Source organism: Fukomys damarensis, unplaced genomic scaffold (genome assembly GCF_012274545.1).
Source record: "Fukomys damarensis isolate Sample0158 unplaced genomic scaffold, DMR_v1.0_HiC HiC_scaffold_23, whole genome shotgun sequence".
Lineage (NCBI taxonomy): Eukaryota > Metazoa > Chordata > Mammalia > Rodentia > Bathyergidae > Fukomys > Fukomys damarensis.
In genome coordinates this window covers 11,972,022-11,988,846 of record NW_022900935.1, presented here as the reverse complement: position 1 = coordinate 11,988,846, position 16,825 = coordinate 11,972,022, and the positions used below count along the sequence as shown (strand labels likewise).

At 43.9% G+C, this 16,825-nt stretch overlaps 1 protein-coding gene across 1 annotated transcript in view; it reads left to right on the top strand.

Annotated features, from left to right (window-relative positions):
- LOC117287295 overlaps positions 1 to 4,899 on the top strand; it is a 15,306-nt gene extending 10,407 nt beyond the window's left edge. Inside the window, 4 exon segments of the mRNA XM_033767253.1 lie at positions 2,103 to 2,222; positions 4,239 to 4,343; positions 4,387 to 4,609; positions 4,612 to 4,899. Of these exon segments, the coding sequence (XP_033623144.1) occupies positions 2,103 to 2,222; positions 4,239 to 4,343; positions 4,387 to 4,609; positions 4,612 to 4,835 (672 nt within the window). The 3' untranslated portion in view covers positions 4,836 to 4,899.
- Positions 4,900 to 16,825: the final 11,926 nt, after the last annotated feature.

Below are 16,825 nucleotides of genomic sequence, written 5' to 3'. Positions count from 1 at the left end.
CCAGAAAAGCAGGACCGACGTTCAATCCCGTGAACAAAAAAAAAAAAAAAAAAAAAAGAGTCTATGTTTGAGACAGAAAGAACCTGGAAACCAAGACTTAAGCACCCCAAAACCCAAGGCCAGTGGGGGCTGCCAGGTGAGGTGTGTGGGACAGACATTAGGAACTCTGAGGGCTGGGCCTGGTGACCCTGGTAAGTAATGTGAACAGTGAGTACTGTGTTCCAACACTTGAAACCATGTCCTGGCTCTGGACCTGGGTCTCTGGATCCTGAAAAACAGGATCAGGGCAGAGGCCACAGGCTGCTGGCCTTTGAGCAGAGAGCACTGGGCTCAGTGGCAATCGTGAGCCTGCTGCCTCTTGCCGCACAAGGCGGGGCTGGGAATGAGAAGCCACCCAGCCCCCAGTTGTTTTGTAACAGCTGTTGGATCGGCCTAGAGGAAATAAATGTAAGGAGCCGGGGATGGGACAGGAAGGAAAGGGTCAGCGTGGAGGGCAAAGTCACTCGCACAGACTCACATGTTCCAGGCCCTGGGGGCCAGAGGAAGAGCGTGGCTGGACCTCCAGGCCTCTTAGGGAGCCAGGCAAGACGGAGAGAGTGCAGACCTGGCAGCTGTCTGCCGGCCCTGTTCCAGGCCGGCACAGGTAGCTGCAGTGCCCAGTGTAGGCGGGGAACCCACCTGCCAAAGCCTCGTCTCATTCTCAGAACGTGAGGGTCCGGCCAGAGTGGATGGCACAGCTGATAGCGAGAAATGGAGACCATACAATCAACAGAGATCAACAGGAAAAGCGCCAGAGAGACAGATCCATGAAGCAGGGCAAGAAACAAAAATAGAGAGACCACAAGGAGAAAAGGTGTCGTGGGAACAGAGGGGTCAGGAGCCCCTCGACACCTCCCTGAAGCATGATGACCTCTGTGAAGACCCTGTCTCTAAGCACAGTCTGATTCTAGAGGTCTGGAGCTGTGACTCCGATCTGTCTCTTCGGGGGCCACAGTGCAACCCACATGCTGAGATCAAAGGTTTCACGGGAGATGCAGACAGGATGGAGGGGGTGTGACGGGGGGGGACTCACCCCACTCTGGGATATGGGTGGCGTGCAAAGAAGCGGGCAGGAAGGGAAGCAAGTGAGCATTCTCAGGAAGGAGGCAAGGAGCCACTTAGCAAATCCCAGAGCTTTCTCCAGGCAGAGGGGATCAAGGCATGGAGGGAGAAGAACCAAGAGCTGTCACGTAAAGGTCCAACACCCCAGTGATGAATGTAACTGTACTGTGAATTTTAAATGTACCAATAAAAATACTTTTAAAAAAGAGATGGAGGGAGGGTGAGGGAGAGGAGGGAAAGGGGATGGTAACTGAATTAAGAGGTCTTTTATGTGCACGAACCGAGTCTGCACAAGGAATGGAAACCTCAGGTACTGCAAACCTGTATAAAAAATGGACGGGGTGGTGGGAGGAGGACAGGAAAGAAGGATAACGAAAGAAGTTGTTTCTTTTTTTCATAGGTATGAATGAAAGAATTTTCCTTTAAGAGGTTTCTATTCAAGACAAGATGGGGCAAGGAACCAAGGGCTCTCTTTTCCCATCAGCTTCTATCACTCAGGCTTCATTTCTAGAGGGCACAGAAAAGGTCATAGGCAGGCATTCTGGTTGAATGGGAGTCATCTGCTTGTTGACGCTCTTCTTTTGTGGCACGACAGATGGGACCTCGGCCTTGTACATCCTGGGCAAGTGCTCTACACTCCAGCCCTTGCTGGTTCTCTTGGCGTGAACAAATCTCATCAGTATCAAGAGAGGCAGGAAGCACTGTGTGTGAGGGCTCTGGAGCCTGCACTGCCATTTATGTCTATGTCACTTACTGACCTTGCGTATGCCCTGTACCTCTCTGTGCTCTATTTCCTCAGCAGCAACATGGGGAGCATAATGTGACATCTGTCACTGGACCCTGAGCTTTCAATGTATTAATATCCACACAGCAGTGACACAAGGCGCTGACTGTATACAAAACATGGGGTAAAGCTGTAGTGAATATTTTATGGTAGCCAAGGATTCTGTAGGCCTCGTTCACTACCTCACATTTCACCTACAGTACTTCTTTTCTTGTAGGTGATTCATCACTGTTCACATTGGTTGGATGTGTTTCTCTTCCTAAAGAATGATTCCCACTTCTGCAAATATCGATCATTCCATCACTCTGCTGTGGAAAATGACCCTCTACACCCATGGGTAAATATTTATATAAGTCACACGTAGTTCCTTACTTGGCCTTTCAGAAAAACACATCCCCTGTCTCACTGGTTTCAGACACAGACAGCACCAGATCCACCCAAACTAGCTCATTTTCCTGCTGAATATAGCATTCTCCTTCTGATGCCCTCTCTCCATCCAAGCTGCCTGATCCTGTGGTCCGTTTCCTCAGACCTCCTGTGGTGAGGAAGTGCTCTGGACAGCGAGTTCTCAAAGCTGACCATGACTTGTACCCCTGTCTCACAAGGCAACTTTCACAGTAGACAGCTGCCTTCCCTAAATGAGAAAGCACATTCCATGGAAGCCTGGGGCTCAGTGGGGCCTGGTTGGAGACAGCAGACCACACGGGACTGAGACAGACTTTGGAGGCCACTAGAATGTTTTGCATCGGCAGAGCCCACATTGTCCACATGCTTGGGCAGACATTGCCACCACCCTCCTGGGAATCAACACCAGGGGTGGCCCTCCAGCTGTAAATTCGTTATTATCCCAACTCTTCCGTGCCTTTGAATTGACAGGGGAGACAGATAACTGAGTTTAAATGAGAAGGGTATGTTTTGCTTCACAGAAGGTTATTTGCTGCATATAAATAAAATACATCAGGATTGTTTTAAGTTGCACCCAAAAAAAGCCAGTAGGAAAAGGTAGAGTTTTAAGCAAGCAGTGGGTTAAAAACGTAGGTGGGCGTGGTGTGTGACACTTCATGTATAGACCCACGAGGTCACGTTCACTCAACCTTTCATCATAAAGTATGTGTGCTTTCATTACAAAGCATTACAGGTCGGCCGAGCTTTTATCTCAGTGGCAGAGTGCTCCCCAGCATGACTGAGGCCCTTGTTTCAATCCGCACCACTGTAAGACAAACCAACCAAAAAGCAAGTAAAGAAACAAACTGTGGAGATATATGTAGATAAGGATGAAAAGCTCCTCTCCACCAAACTGATTGCCTTGAATTACTCCTTTTGCGTGCATCTTTTCAACTTTTAATAAATATCCAATTGTATTCATATCCAATTGTATATGTATAAAAAAGCAGATATATTTTTCCTTTAATACAAATGCTTACACCATACCTTTTTATTATTTTGGGGGGTTTTACATTTTATGCATTTTGGATGTTTGTTTTGTTTTGTTTTTTCCTACATTTCATGTGGATTAATCCACTCCTGGTAATGGCCGTGTAATATTCCACTACCACTTTGAAGATGCCATAATTTACTCGAACATCCCTCTATTCATAAACGTTTTCGTTATTTCCAATTTTCTCTATTGCAAATGACACTGAAATGAACACTGCTGCATGTTTGTACAAACTCTTATTTTAGTATGAATTCTCAAGGTTGGAGTTGATAGATAAGACATATGAACGTTTCTGCTCTTGAAAGGTTCGGCCACACTGTCTTCCAGAATCACCCACAAACTCATTCTCCTACAGCTGTCGTGGAGTCCTAGGTTTCTTTCCTCCTTCTTTCCTCTCCTCCCCTCAGCCACTCCTCTCCCTTCCCTTGCACTTTCTTCTCAGTGTTCTATCTCTCCTCTGTCCCTCCATTCCTTCTTCCTTCCTTCATCTCTTTCCCTTTTTCATATTTACTTTCTTTTCTTTCTTTGACACAAGGTGTCAGTATGTACCCGAGAGCGGCTGTGAATGACGATGTAGCCCAAGCTTGCCTCGAAGTCTAGACCCTCCTGCCTCAGCCTCCACAGTGCTGGGATTAAAAGTGTTCTGCCACACACAGCTGCTATGATTCTTTTTATTCTTACGTAAAATATTTTGTACAGTAGCATGTATGCAGAACATTGAAATACAAATTTCATACATGGGAAACAACTTGTCAATATTTACCATTCTCTAACCATGTCTTATGTTCTATCTTTTCACCCTTCCTTGGTGTTCCTGCCTTGACTTCCTGCTTCTTCGACCTCCTCTGCAGTTTTCCCAGAGTGAAGCAACACATCTGCGCCCCAGGTGTCTTTCTGTCTAGTTCTGTGGCCTAGGTCTTGGGTATCATCCTTGTGAGCAGCATATCCTGGCACGTGTGGGAATTTGACAGCCAGGTTGCTCCCGTGGCCTTCACTGGCCTTTGGGATGCTCAGTATTATGCCAGGTGAAACAACTCTGGCACAACGGCTGATGCGCTAGTAGTGGCCAGCATCCACAGGAGGTGGACCCAAGCAGTTGGGCTTGAGTATGCGAAAGATCTTAATGGTGTTGGTGAATTTTATACAGCCAGTGGCCCTGTTTCTCAGCACAGTGGCCTTCCTGGTCAGCAGGATGAAGCCCACCTACCCAGAACTCCTGCAACTCTATTACAGAAGTTTGGGCCTCCTTAATTTCCTCAACTCTGGCTGTGTGGCTCTGGCTCTGGCTAGAACTACGCCATGGACATTTCTGGCCAAAGCACCCTTGATTTCCCATTAGAGTTTACTGTGGACAAAGAGGCTGTGACCAAGAAACACTTCTCCTATGTGTTCCCGCTAGGGATCATCACTGCCACTCTGTCCCTCCTCAGTGGCATCCTGTGCTTTGTGGCCATGAGCTTCACCAAGCCCAAGTTGAGGGCAGAGGCAGATGTGCCTGAAGGAAAGATCTGAACTGAGAGCTGGGGGTGTGGGAAGGCCGAGCAGGGTGCTTGGGGCAATTACCACCTGGCTGGGATCCTGAGGCAACCGCCTCCCGACTGCAAATAAAATCTTTGCCTTTGATTTCTCAGCATGTGTCTCAAGGTCCTGGCCTCCTCTGTTCTGTCACTCCATTTCTTCCTTGAAGGGTTTCATTTCTGGACGTCTTCCACCCAACACTTCCTGTCCATGTGCTGCCGGAATCCACAGGCAGGGAAGTGCACTGGCCAGTGTGTGCCAGAGCACATCAGTGACCGGGACCAAATGCAGGGTGGCTCCAAGTGCGGAAATAGGCTCCTGTGTGCACACAGAAAATACCCGTTCTCAGAGCTTGGAGGTCAGATCCAGCTTTCCAAACCTTGGCACTGTGGACTTTCGGAATGAGTTGTTTGGGAACAGGGAGGCTGGGCTGTGCATTGAGAATATTAGTAGCATCTGCAACCACTTCGCACTACAGGCTAATAGTGACATTAGCTCTGCAAACTGCAAAAACCCCATTCCCAAATGTCCTCTGAGGGGTGACCGTGTCCCTGCTGAGAACCACTGATCTGGATGTAGCCAGTGACCCAGGACATTGAAGTTAATGTTGTGTTGGGAGGACGTTGAAGAAATTGCTAACCTAATAAAACTGCACAGTCTCATGCATTACCTTAACTCAGGGGTCTGTTGGAGAAGAATTTGCTTCCCCTTCCTGGGGACATTTGATAGTGACAATGTCAATGAAAAATGTGATCTCCAAAGTATCAAATGCTGTGTTATGGTTACATAGCTGGACGGATGCAGGCACTGAGAGAGTCAGGAAACTTTTATTACAAACTTAGAGCAGAATTATGAACCCTGAAACAGATTATGAAAAATCAATAGATAAAAATGGTAGAGTTTTTGAGAGGCGGGGAAGATAAAATGAGAAGGCCCACTGAATATTTCATGGAATTTCACTAAAATCAAAATAGCCTGTGAGAAGGCAATCATGGAAGTGAGGTTTAAGTTTTTCCAGAATTACTGGAAGACATGAATCCTCAAACTGAGAAAGGCTAGTAAGTCTTCTTTAGGCTAAATAAAAGATTCATACATAGTCATATATGCAAATGTACCACCTTTCAGGTACAAAGAGAAATTGTTTGAGGAAACCAGAGGAGAAATCCAACAAATTAATGATACAAGATGTACAATTAGACGTATGGACTACAGACTTTCCAACAAGAGCAAACAAAGTGAGGGAAAACAAAAACAGAAATGTCATCAAAGAGATGAATTTAATGGCCAAATGCTGAGTCCAGTATTTACTAAACCATTGCTTAAGAACAAGGACAAAATGAAGACAGTTTCAGATGAAGTATTTTCCAAAGGAGACAATTTGGGAAGAAATATAATTGAACCCAAAATGGAGCTGGAACAAGAAAAAATGATGAACTAAAATAAGCCCATCGCTAAGGTAAACCGGCCCTGATTGCATTTATAAATGTCTATCTTATGTGTTGTATATAAAAGCTGAAGATAGGAGAGGGCTGATAAATACTAAAGCTCTCTGGAGTCTACCTGAGTCATTCAATAATTTCAGCTTTTCAGTTAATATATATGTGGAAATTTCAGAGAAACTTCTGAATAGAAAGAGAAAGAAATTAAAGTGAAAGAACTGCAAAAGGAGAACAGAAAATATAACTTTTCAATGTCAACATGATTATGTACAAAATCCAAGAGAAGAATAAAGAGCCATGACTCTATTTTTAAGAATTTTCTAGGGCCAGGGATTTAGCTCAGCAATTTGGTGGCCTGCCTTGCAAGCGCAAGGACCCAAGTTCAATCCCCGGTACCAAAAAAAAAAAAAAAAAAGAATTTTCTAGAAAAGGGAGCACCACAAAGACAAAACAGTGCTGTGATTCCAGTGAGAGTGAGTGTAGAGTGACCACATGAAGTCACTGGGGAATTTGGGGGGTGATAAACAGGTTCTGTAGCTGGGGTGTGGTCATGGTCCCACAATTAATAAAATTTACTAAAACCCTTCAAACCACGGACCTTAAATTAGTTAAACTGTATAATTTATAAATTATACTTCAGGAGGAGGGGGTGAAGGGAGGGTAGGGACAAGGGGAGAAAATGAGAACCAAGACCTGTCATGTAGAGGTACAAGATCCCAATAATTAAAGTAACTGTACTGTATACCTAGAATGTACCAATAAACTCAATAAAAAGAAAAAATAATAAATTATACTTCAGTAATTACAAAGAAAACTCTATCTATTCCTATACATCAGTGACAATCTTATTATTTCAGCTCTGGGAATTGAGCCTGTGGTCTCATACTTGCTGGGCAAGTACTCCACCACTGAGGTAGATCCCTAGCTCCAGAGAAACTTTTTAAAAATATGACTCTAAGGGAGAGGAAATTATATTTATTTAAATTCTTAAAAGACAGTAAATAGAGATATAGACTATGTATATCATTAAAATGGGCCTGGGTTATCATTTAAGCGATTCCCCTCCATTTACTCCAGTTCCAACCAAAACCCCACAAGAGTTTCAGCTCATTTAGGGACCATTATTTGCTCTGATAAACAGTAAAACAGCTGTGACTCACCACAACATAGTGCTATTTCTGACTCCTTTTGTGTCCAAAGTGAGGTTCCTGTGACTCAGGCTCCTTCAATCCCGCAGCCACAAGTCCTTGGCAGGTACGTGGTGAGGGCTCAGTGCTTGTATACATCTGTCTGGGAGCCCAAGGAGGTTTGAGTCTTTTCATGGGGGATTTTATGGGCTGGCTGGAGGTGGTATGCAGCACTCCTGCTCATACAATGATGACTAATAGCAGCCATATAACTGGGCTATTTACTCCGACTGTGTGTTTGGGAAAAAGGAATCAGGGTTATGGGGAACTCACATTTGTAATCACCTCAGTTTCTCATGAAGCTGGATGCACACATCTCACCTCACTTAGAAGCATAAAACAGCACCGATGGACAAGCCAGGTTGTTACATGAAAGTTACGGGGGCACTTTTATTATATCAGACTTTCTGAAAAGCTATGGTTATTCAGATACTGTGTACTATTGCCTGGAAGAGATGGATGCACTTCCACATCTATAGCAGCATAATTTCAGATGTTCAATGAGAAATGAATAAGTCACGTATTCTTCATCCTCAAAGTGGAAAGAAACCCTGTCACGTGCCACAAGGCTGAACCTCAAGCACATCAAGCTAAGTGAAATAAACCAGTCACAAAAACACATATATTGTGTGATTCCACTTGTGTGAAGTACCTGGAATGATCAAAGCACAAAGTCTCATGGTGCTTGTCAGGGCTGGGTGCAGTGAGATGAGGACTTTTAATGGATAATAGTCTCAGTTTTGCAACATTAGAAGTGTCTGGAGACTGGTTACACAGCAGTGTAACTCTATGGAACTGCATACTTAAAATGGTTAAGATAGTTTTTAATTACTGACATTGAAAAATGGGAAGAAAGGAGCTAAAGGTGTAGGGAAGGTGGGACGGGTAGGGGAAGGGTGAAAAGGGAAAAGAAAAAAATGTGAGATAATGAAAAGATGGAAATAAAGTGGTTGTAGATGGGGAGGGGAGGAGGGGCTGAAGGGAGGGCAGGGACAAGGGGAAAAAAACAGAACCAAGACTTGTCATGTAGAGGTACAAGATCCCAACAATGAATGTAACTGTACTGTATTCCTAAAATGTACCAATAAACTCAATTAAAGCTGAAAAAAATGATAGTTTTTAAGAAATTATCAAATTATATATTTTGAGTATGTGCAATTTTCTCCCTATCAATCAAATCCCAAAAAAGCTGTTTCATTGCAAAAAAAGTACACAAAGAGGACAATGGAATAGAGTTCCTGGAAATAGACCTACCAACATGGGACAGCTTGGCCCATGCTGCACTGAGATGTGGAAAAGGAATAGAACTTTTGATCCTCAATTTCTTTTTTTGTGGGGTTCCAGAGATCAAACTGGGTCCTTGCATTTCCGAGGCAGGTAGTGAAACTAAATCCACCAGCCCAGGAATAGAACTACTGAATAACCAGGCCAATTGATTAATCAGAGGAGATGATACATTTAGTCTCATAGCTTAAACCATGCATAATAAAATAACCTCCCTGATGATACGTTTAGAAGGAAACACATAAGACCATCTCTACATCTGGGTAAGGAAGGTCTTCTTAAGACACACACACCCACAAACACCCACATGGAAAATGGTATGCAGTGACTACGAAGAAAAAAATTGAATAGAAAAATGGGTAGAGTGTATGAGCAGGTGACTCATAGGGATAAAATCTGTATCGCATACAGAGGTTGCAGAATGAATATCTTGTTTCCCTGACTTACACGGATGTACACTGTAATGACCCGGGGAGCTCCAAAACACTGCTGTCTGTGCCCATCCCAGACAGTGTCATTTTATTTGCCTGTGCAGACCTTTTCAGTCTCTGTTCCATCAACATGTCAGGCTGTAAAGTTCTTTGTACTGTACAATGTTTAGCTGCCTTCTGATTTCTACCCACTAGATGTCCCTCATGAATGACTCCCAAGTTGTCTCATAATTTACAATGTATGACAAAAAGCACCTGGTATATTTCTAAATGATGATTTCAACAATAAGAAGCTATGGAGCAGGGAGTAAGCGCATCTTCTAGACTTTATTTTGACTTTGACAATGGAGTCAGTCACTGGATTCGTGGAACAACTGGGAATACTGTGATAGAAGACTGTGGGCTTTAGTCTTAGACCTTATATAGTATTAGGGAGATAGATTTCAAAAGTAACTGAAGCAGTAAAGGATTCTGCTTGTGGCCCAGGACACTGGAAAGGCCTTTGCAGCCAGGGTGATAGAACACCCTCCAAATGAAACTGTGCCTCCCTCATCAGTGAGAGCCGTGGGAAAGACAGTGTGTGCCAGAAGTAAGTAAGGTGATGTCAGTGGGTGTGCAGAAAAGCTGAAGTGGGCAAGGCTGTGGGAAAAGATGGAAAACAACACAGAGCCAAGCATGAACCTGAGAGTGCAGCAGAGCCTGTGGGACAGAAGTTGGAAGGCCGTAAGCTGCTCTGTGCAAAAGCCGCAGGACACTCAGAATGATTGCATTCAAAGGCCTGTTACTGGAGTCCTAAAGTATTACATGAAGAGACTACAAACAGAGAGATCAGAGGGAGAGAGGATGTTCACTGGAAATGAGTGAAACAAACATGCTGAAGAGGGAATGAGCTGGGATGGCAGCAGCACACAAAAATCATGAGGGAAGTTTAAGAACGCCAGTGTAGCATGTAGTCCCAGAACTTGGGGGGCTGAGGCAGGAAGACTGAGAGTTTGGGGCCAATCTGAGCTCCGTATTAACATCAAGGCCAGGAGCAAGAGCCTGTATGAAAAAGAAAAAGGGGACAGGAAAGAAGAGATTGCGGAGAAGGGGGAGGGTGAGCAGAGGGGAGTGGACGGGAGAAGACAAGGCCACTGCAGAGGCCCACCCTAACTTAGCTTTTAGGGTGGGGCTGGAAGTTCCTGCAGGTGGTTCCCATAGGGGGTCTAAATCCATTTGACTGGGCCAGCTTAAGACAGGCAAGAAAACATCTCTGGGGCCAGGGCTGCTGGTGCACACCTGTAATCCCAGCACTTGGGAGGCTGAGGCAGGAGGATCACTGCAAGTTCAAGACCAGCCTTGGCTACATAGTGAGTTCCAGGTCAGTCTCAACTGCATAGTAAGACCCCGTCTCAAAAAAACAGCCCGCTGCAAAAGAAAACACCTCTGGTTTTGCTTCTATCTTTTTTGTTTGTCTTACAAGTTGTACTTTTCTTTCAAATTATTTACAATATAAATGTTAAATATTAGGGAAATACGTCACTTGCCATTTTTGAAAAGACAAACATAATCCAAAACCTTTAGAAAAACTAGAAAAGGAAGAAAGCAGACTCAACATTAGAAATGAAAGAGGAAGTAACACAATGAATACCGCAGAAATCCAAAGGATCAGAGGACACTACTATGAAGAACACACCAACAAATGGGGTACCTAGAAGACATGACTCAGTTCTTAACATAAAACATCTCCCAAGATGAAGAAGAAACTGGAAAACCGAATATGTGAGTAATGAATAGGGAGGATTAACCAGTAACTTAAGTTTCCCATCCATAAAAGTCTAGGATCTGATGGTTTCACTGTGGATTTCTACCAAAGAACTCATGTCTCTTATTATAAAACTCTTCCAGAAACCTGAAGAGAACATTTCCAGTCTCATTTCCTACTTCAGCATTATTCTGTGCCAGCCCAACAAAGAGACTTATCAGACAATATCCCTGAGGAATATGGAAGCAAAAATTCCCGACAACATCCTGAGATGAGAGCAGATTGCTCTCAGCCAAACAAAGGATCATTCGTACCGATCAAGCAATAGAGATGTAGCTCAGCGACAGAGTGTTTGCCTAACAAGTGTGATGCCCTGAGTTTGAGGCTCCTCACCAAAATGAAATTATACATGTGGAAACCAGCACAATGACCAAGATGGATTTTTCTCACGTACGCAGTATGGCTCAATATTTACAAAGAGATCAATGCATAAATGTGAAACAGCACACCAACAGAATAAACGACACGAAGAGGTTGTCTCAATACATGCAGAATATTTTAAAAACTTCAACACTGTGTTCATGATTAGAGAAAACTCTCACCACATATGTATAGAAGGAATATACCTGGACACAAGAAAAGCTGCATATGATAAACCCACTGCTAGCGTCACAGTCATGGTGTTAGATTGTCCTCTTCACTGGATGAAGAGGCTCCTGGATCGGTGACTGGATCTCAGGGACACCATGTCATCCACAGATTAATCTGCCGATGTTCACAGCTCCATGGGCTGTTGGAAGGAGGCCCGGTTGGCAGTGGGTCCCTGGGAGCAGATCTTTGGAGGGTAAATCTCTCACTGGTGCTCTGAAGCGAGCAGCTCTGTTCTCCCACACCCTTCTGCCATGATGTTTCCACCCAAGAGACAGTAGACCCTGGGCTCAAACCTCTGAAACCATGAGCCAAATCAGACCTCTCCTCCTTTAAGTTGTGGATGTTGGGTACTGTGTCTTGGAAAGCTGACCCACACTTGTACGATAGTCAGTGGAAACAGTTGAAGATTTTTCTCTAAGATCAAGAATAAGACAGGTAGGCCCCCTCTCACACATGTATTCAACAAGTGGAAATCCTTGCCAGCAAGAGCAGCATGCACTGGGATAGTGCCTTTGAATTGTCTCCCACATTTCCACATTGCAGAGGGGATGTATTCAGTTGCACTGAGCCCATGAAGTGATCAGAAGGAGGCAGAAGGGACAGCATAAATTTGCCTTCTCCAAGGTAATCTTGAAGCACGGCTCACATTGTGTGGTTACAAGGGAGAGTTACGTGCTCAGTTAGGATCTCCAAACAAAGCAGACACGAGTCCTCAGACAAGGAAGGTATGGCGTGCTTGTATGCAGCCATTCTGGGGTACAAAAGGGTTATTCAAAGGCCAACCTCCCTGAGGATGCAAAATAATTTTAAACAAGTCCATAATTCTCCCTCTAATTGCCCCATCACTACTGATATAGATGCCATCAGGTATACAAATATTAACAAAACTTCAGTTTCCAAATTTGGTGGAAAACAACCTTAATAACATCAAGCATTGACAGAGAGTATTAAACCTCTATTAAATGAAAAATATTAGAATAATACAACCTTCCAAAAACATACACAGCCAAATTACAGGTAAAAAAAATGCATGGATGGTATATTCTGATTTCTCTTTAGATTGAGCACAGGACATACAGTCTTTGAAAACTGGCATTGTATTGGAACATACTAAATAAATACCCTCTTGGAATAATAAGTGAACATTCTCACTCTGATGGTAGAAACTGCTACCCCGGGTATTGGAACTTAGAGTGGCCCTGAACTGGAAGCAGCTGTGAATGAAGTTCCGGCTGGCACTCTCTGTGCTTCCTATATCACAGCCTCTGCATGCCAAGCTGAGAAAGCACTCGGGTCAGTCCTGTGACCCTCGGCCAAAAACTCCTGGACTTTCATCCTACTGGTTTCCCCATGGGCTCTGGGTCCCACAGGAGCGCATATTGCACAGGATCACTGTTGACCACCTGCTGGTACTCCAGGTATGGAATTCTGCTTCACAAAGTCTTTGACCTCCCTGGGCTCCCCATAAAGAACGTGCTCCTGCCCAGCATACAACTCTGTGGGATTCAGGGCTTCCCAGACCTCCTCTTCAGTGGCACGCTTGCCTTCATGAAGATCACACCCAGGACAAGTAGCAAGATGCCGGTCTTGCAGGCACACACACAAAAACTGCATGTGCATGTTCATAGCAGCTTTTTGGGTAAAGACCAAATCAAGGGAGAAAACCAAATGCTCCATATCTATTTGAATGGATGAAAGACCATTAGTCAGAAGCTTATGGTGCATATCTGTAATCCCAGGTACACTGTACGATGACGTAAGAGGATGGCAAGTTCAAGCCTAGACAGGTACCTTGGGGAGACCCTGTGTGCACATGAAAAGTTAAATAACAGGGGCCGGGTAGCAACTCACTGGTAGAGTATCACTGGGTTTGTTCCCTAATACCACTAAGAAGAAACAGGAAAAGTCTGTTTTGCATAAGACATACCAAGCCATAAGAGAAAACAATATAAAAATGGTACAGGCAACAATTTGAGTTCATCTCCAGGTCATTATGCTGAACGAAAAAAGGTAAATCATGAAAGTCAACATATATATTGTACATGTGTAATATTCTCTAATGGACAAAATTAAGTATTTGCATGTTTTCCACAGTCTTCCCATCTCAATTTTAATGCATCTGACACATTAGCTTGTTTTTTGGGATATTTGCATGCTTTCACAATTTAGACTTACCTATGAGTGATACAACTTCTACTTCTGATGTAGATTGCCTGGAAGCACCGGCCCGCCTGAGGACACTAAATATCACACATGTGCATTGGCATCTGTGCTGATGGATAATGAAGAGTCTGCGCTGCTTTCTGCTCGCAGTTCTACTTCAAAACACATTTGCTGTTGAAGGAGAGAAAAGGACAGGCAGGAGGTGAGAAAGTGCACATAAAACATACGGCCTGAAATGAGAGCTATTATTTGAGTCCTGTGTAAATGGCAAGGCCTAGTCATGTGGTTATTTATAAGTAAAAGAACACTTTTATCTCTTCCTAAGCCCAAGAAGGAGAAAAGGACTGGATACAGAGGAGTACTTGCGGCCTCCCTTGCACTTTACAGAGTAGGTCTCCAACAGACTAACTTGTAGAATGTTTTATAATACCCCTTTCAGTTCAAGGCTCAGTTTCCAAAGGCAAATTCTTTGAAAATTTTCAAACTTTTTTAAACATCCTATCATGCTGTGTTCTTCTATTTTGGGCATTATCTTCACATTTGGTCTGATTTTGAATTTTTTAAATGATCCTATACAGTGGGCCTAAGCACTAAAATCACCCTACCCATGTTTGTGTTGGGTAATGATCCCAGACTGTTACAGAGAGCTACCTTATTTCTAATTTTTTTTTTTTTTTGTACCAGGGATTGAACTCGGGTCCTTGTGCTTGCAAGGCAGGCCACCAAACCACTAAGCTAAATCCCCGACCCTAATTTTTTATCTTTATTATTTTCAGACTTGGTTTAACTAAGTTGTTATGCAGCCCTGGGGTGAATTTAGATTCTCTTGCCTCAGCCTATGTGATTCCTAGGATTACAGGCATGCATCGCCATGCTTTGTTGATATTTTGCATTCTTATGATATTTCACATCCAATCACACATGTATTAGGAAGGTTTTTGTCACTATGACCAAATTCTTGAGAAAGTAAACTTGGAGGAGGAAAGATGTCTTTTGGTTCATGGTTTCAGAGATTTCAGTCCACGGTCAGCTGGCCCCAATGACTTTGGGCCAGAGCAATCCCCGCAATCCCATCAGCGGGCCTTGGGATACATTTTCAATACAAATATGACAATACCTTTCTGCACAGAGCTATATGATAATTTCTAAAATCTTAAGGGAGTGACAATTTGCTACTTCCTGTTGCTTCATGGTCAAAGTCTAAATTTCTACTATCTTCAGGATGAGGGAACACACCCGACACTGTTGTACCCATAGGGAAGGGGAAAAAGAAAAACAGGATTTTCCCCCTGGGTTATAAGTCAGAAAAGACACAATGGAAATATGTTAAATTACTTCTGTCTTTGCTGAACAAAGATACCATGCCTGCCAATAAAGCAGGTTTCTTTACCTCAAGAACTCTGGGAAATTCACGAAAACATACACATGAGAGTTGTTACCCAGGGAGTTCTGTGTTCTCTGCCGTACCACGTTTCCACGGATGGAGGCTTCCTAAGTGGTAACAGGTTCTTCCACTCACATTTTGTCATTCTTAACACCCCTGCCAAAGTAACTGCCCTTAGCTTATTGTTTGCCAAACCGCAATGAGGAGAACCTATTGCATTTTTCTTTGAAAGAAATAAGTGCTGTCTCTCTATGGCCTTGGCCCATTACACTCACCCCACGAGATTTTAGGAAACCAATCTTAGGAGACATCCTCCTTTTTGGAAACTCCTTGGAGGTGACATGTATAGAATACTCCGTTTATCTATTGGATTCGATTGCTCGGGTAAGCTCGATCAGAGATCTGTGGGATCAGTAACCAGTTGCTAGGATATCACCTTATGCAAGTTCCACTGCAAATATCACTGTGACTTCCATACTCTCTCTCCAACTTCACCATCAGAACTCCCAGTGATACAGCGAAAGAGACTATACTCACTAGATTTCTGGAAAACTATTTTCTGACAGTGAGCCCATGCCTCAATTTCACTGTACATTTATCTTCTAACTGGACCATGATTTTCATCAGAGGAATACCCGTATGAAGAGCGAGACTGACAAGGAGTGGGAGTGGGCCATGAAAGGGAGAGGACAGAAGATTCTGCACTGTTTCTCCCCAGGAGAACAGCATACAACCTGCACAGGAGGGTGTGCTGAAGGCCCACAAGTCAGATTCTAGTATGAATAACAGGGCACGTGGTAGACAACCAAGAGAAATGTGCCGTGATACAAGGTGTGGGCAAAGTATCAGAACAGGGACACAGGCAGTTCTCGAGAAATCTTGGGAGAAGGGGAAGCAGTACTCTAGCTGTGGGAGACATCGCCGCCTAGCATCTGTGAGCTATGAGTGCCTTGTGTCTCTCGCTTTCCCTAATTCAGCTATACTGTTTTACATCAGGAAGCAGACCAAAGCCCCGTGTGACTCAAACAGCCATGTCAGCTAGCAGAGGTAGGCTAGTACAATACAACTGTGAAAAGGAATAGGGAACTTTGAAGTCATTTTGTGAATTACTGCCAAACACCTGACATGGTACCAGGCAGAGCTGTCAGGGAGTGGGCACTGCATATCATGCTAGGATAGGAGAAACCAGTACGGAGACCAGGTGCAATTAGCAAGCAACCCACAAGGCAGTAATTCACTAAATGTCTGCAAAGCTCTCCATTCCTTCTAATGACTGTATTCAATAAATACTGGACGTGCTTGGGTGCCTTCGTCTTTGCCACCATCAGCAGCACTGACCAGGACCCAAGACTCAGCTTCTTCACTATAAGTCTCATTCCATCTTTTCTTTAACATTTCACCAGTGCTGTGGTGGCTCACAGGAGGTTGGGACCTACTGCAGCGCTGTCCATCCCCCTGACCCATACATCTGGCTGAATGAACCCCACAGACAGACTTAAAAGTTGTGTTTGAATCTTATTTCACCTTTCTGTCTTTAATTCAGCTTTAAGTTCATTGGAAACACACACAGCAAGTTTCCTTTTACTTCCTGAGAGTCATTAAGGTGTAATTCCAAGTGAAAGAGGCAATTCTAGATGAACTCAATAAAGAGGTCTAGCCCCAGTGCTGGTGAACCAGTTGTGTGAAAGAGGATATGATGGC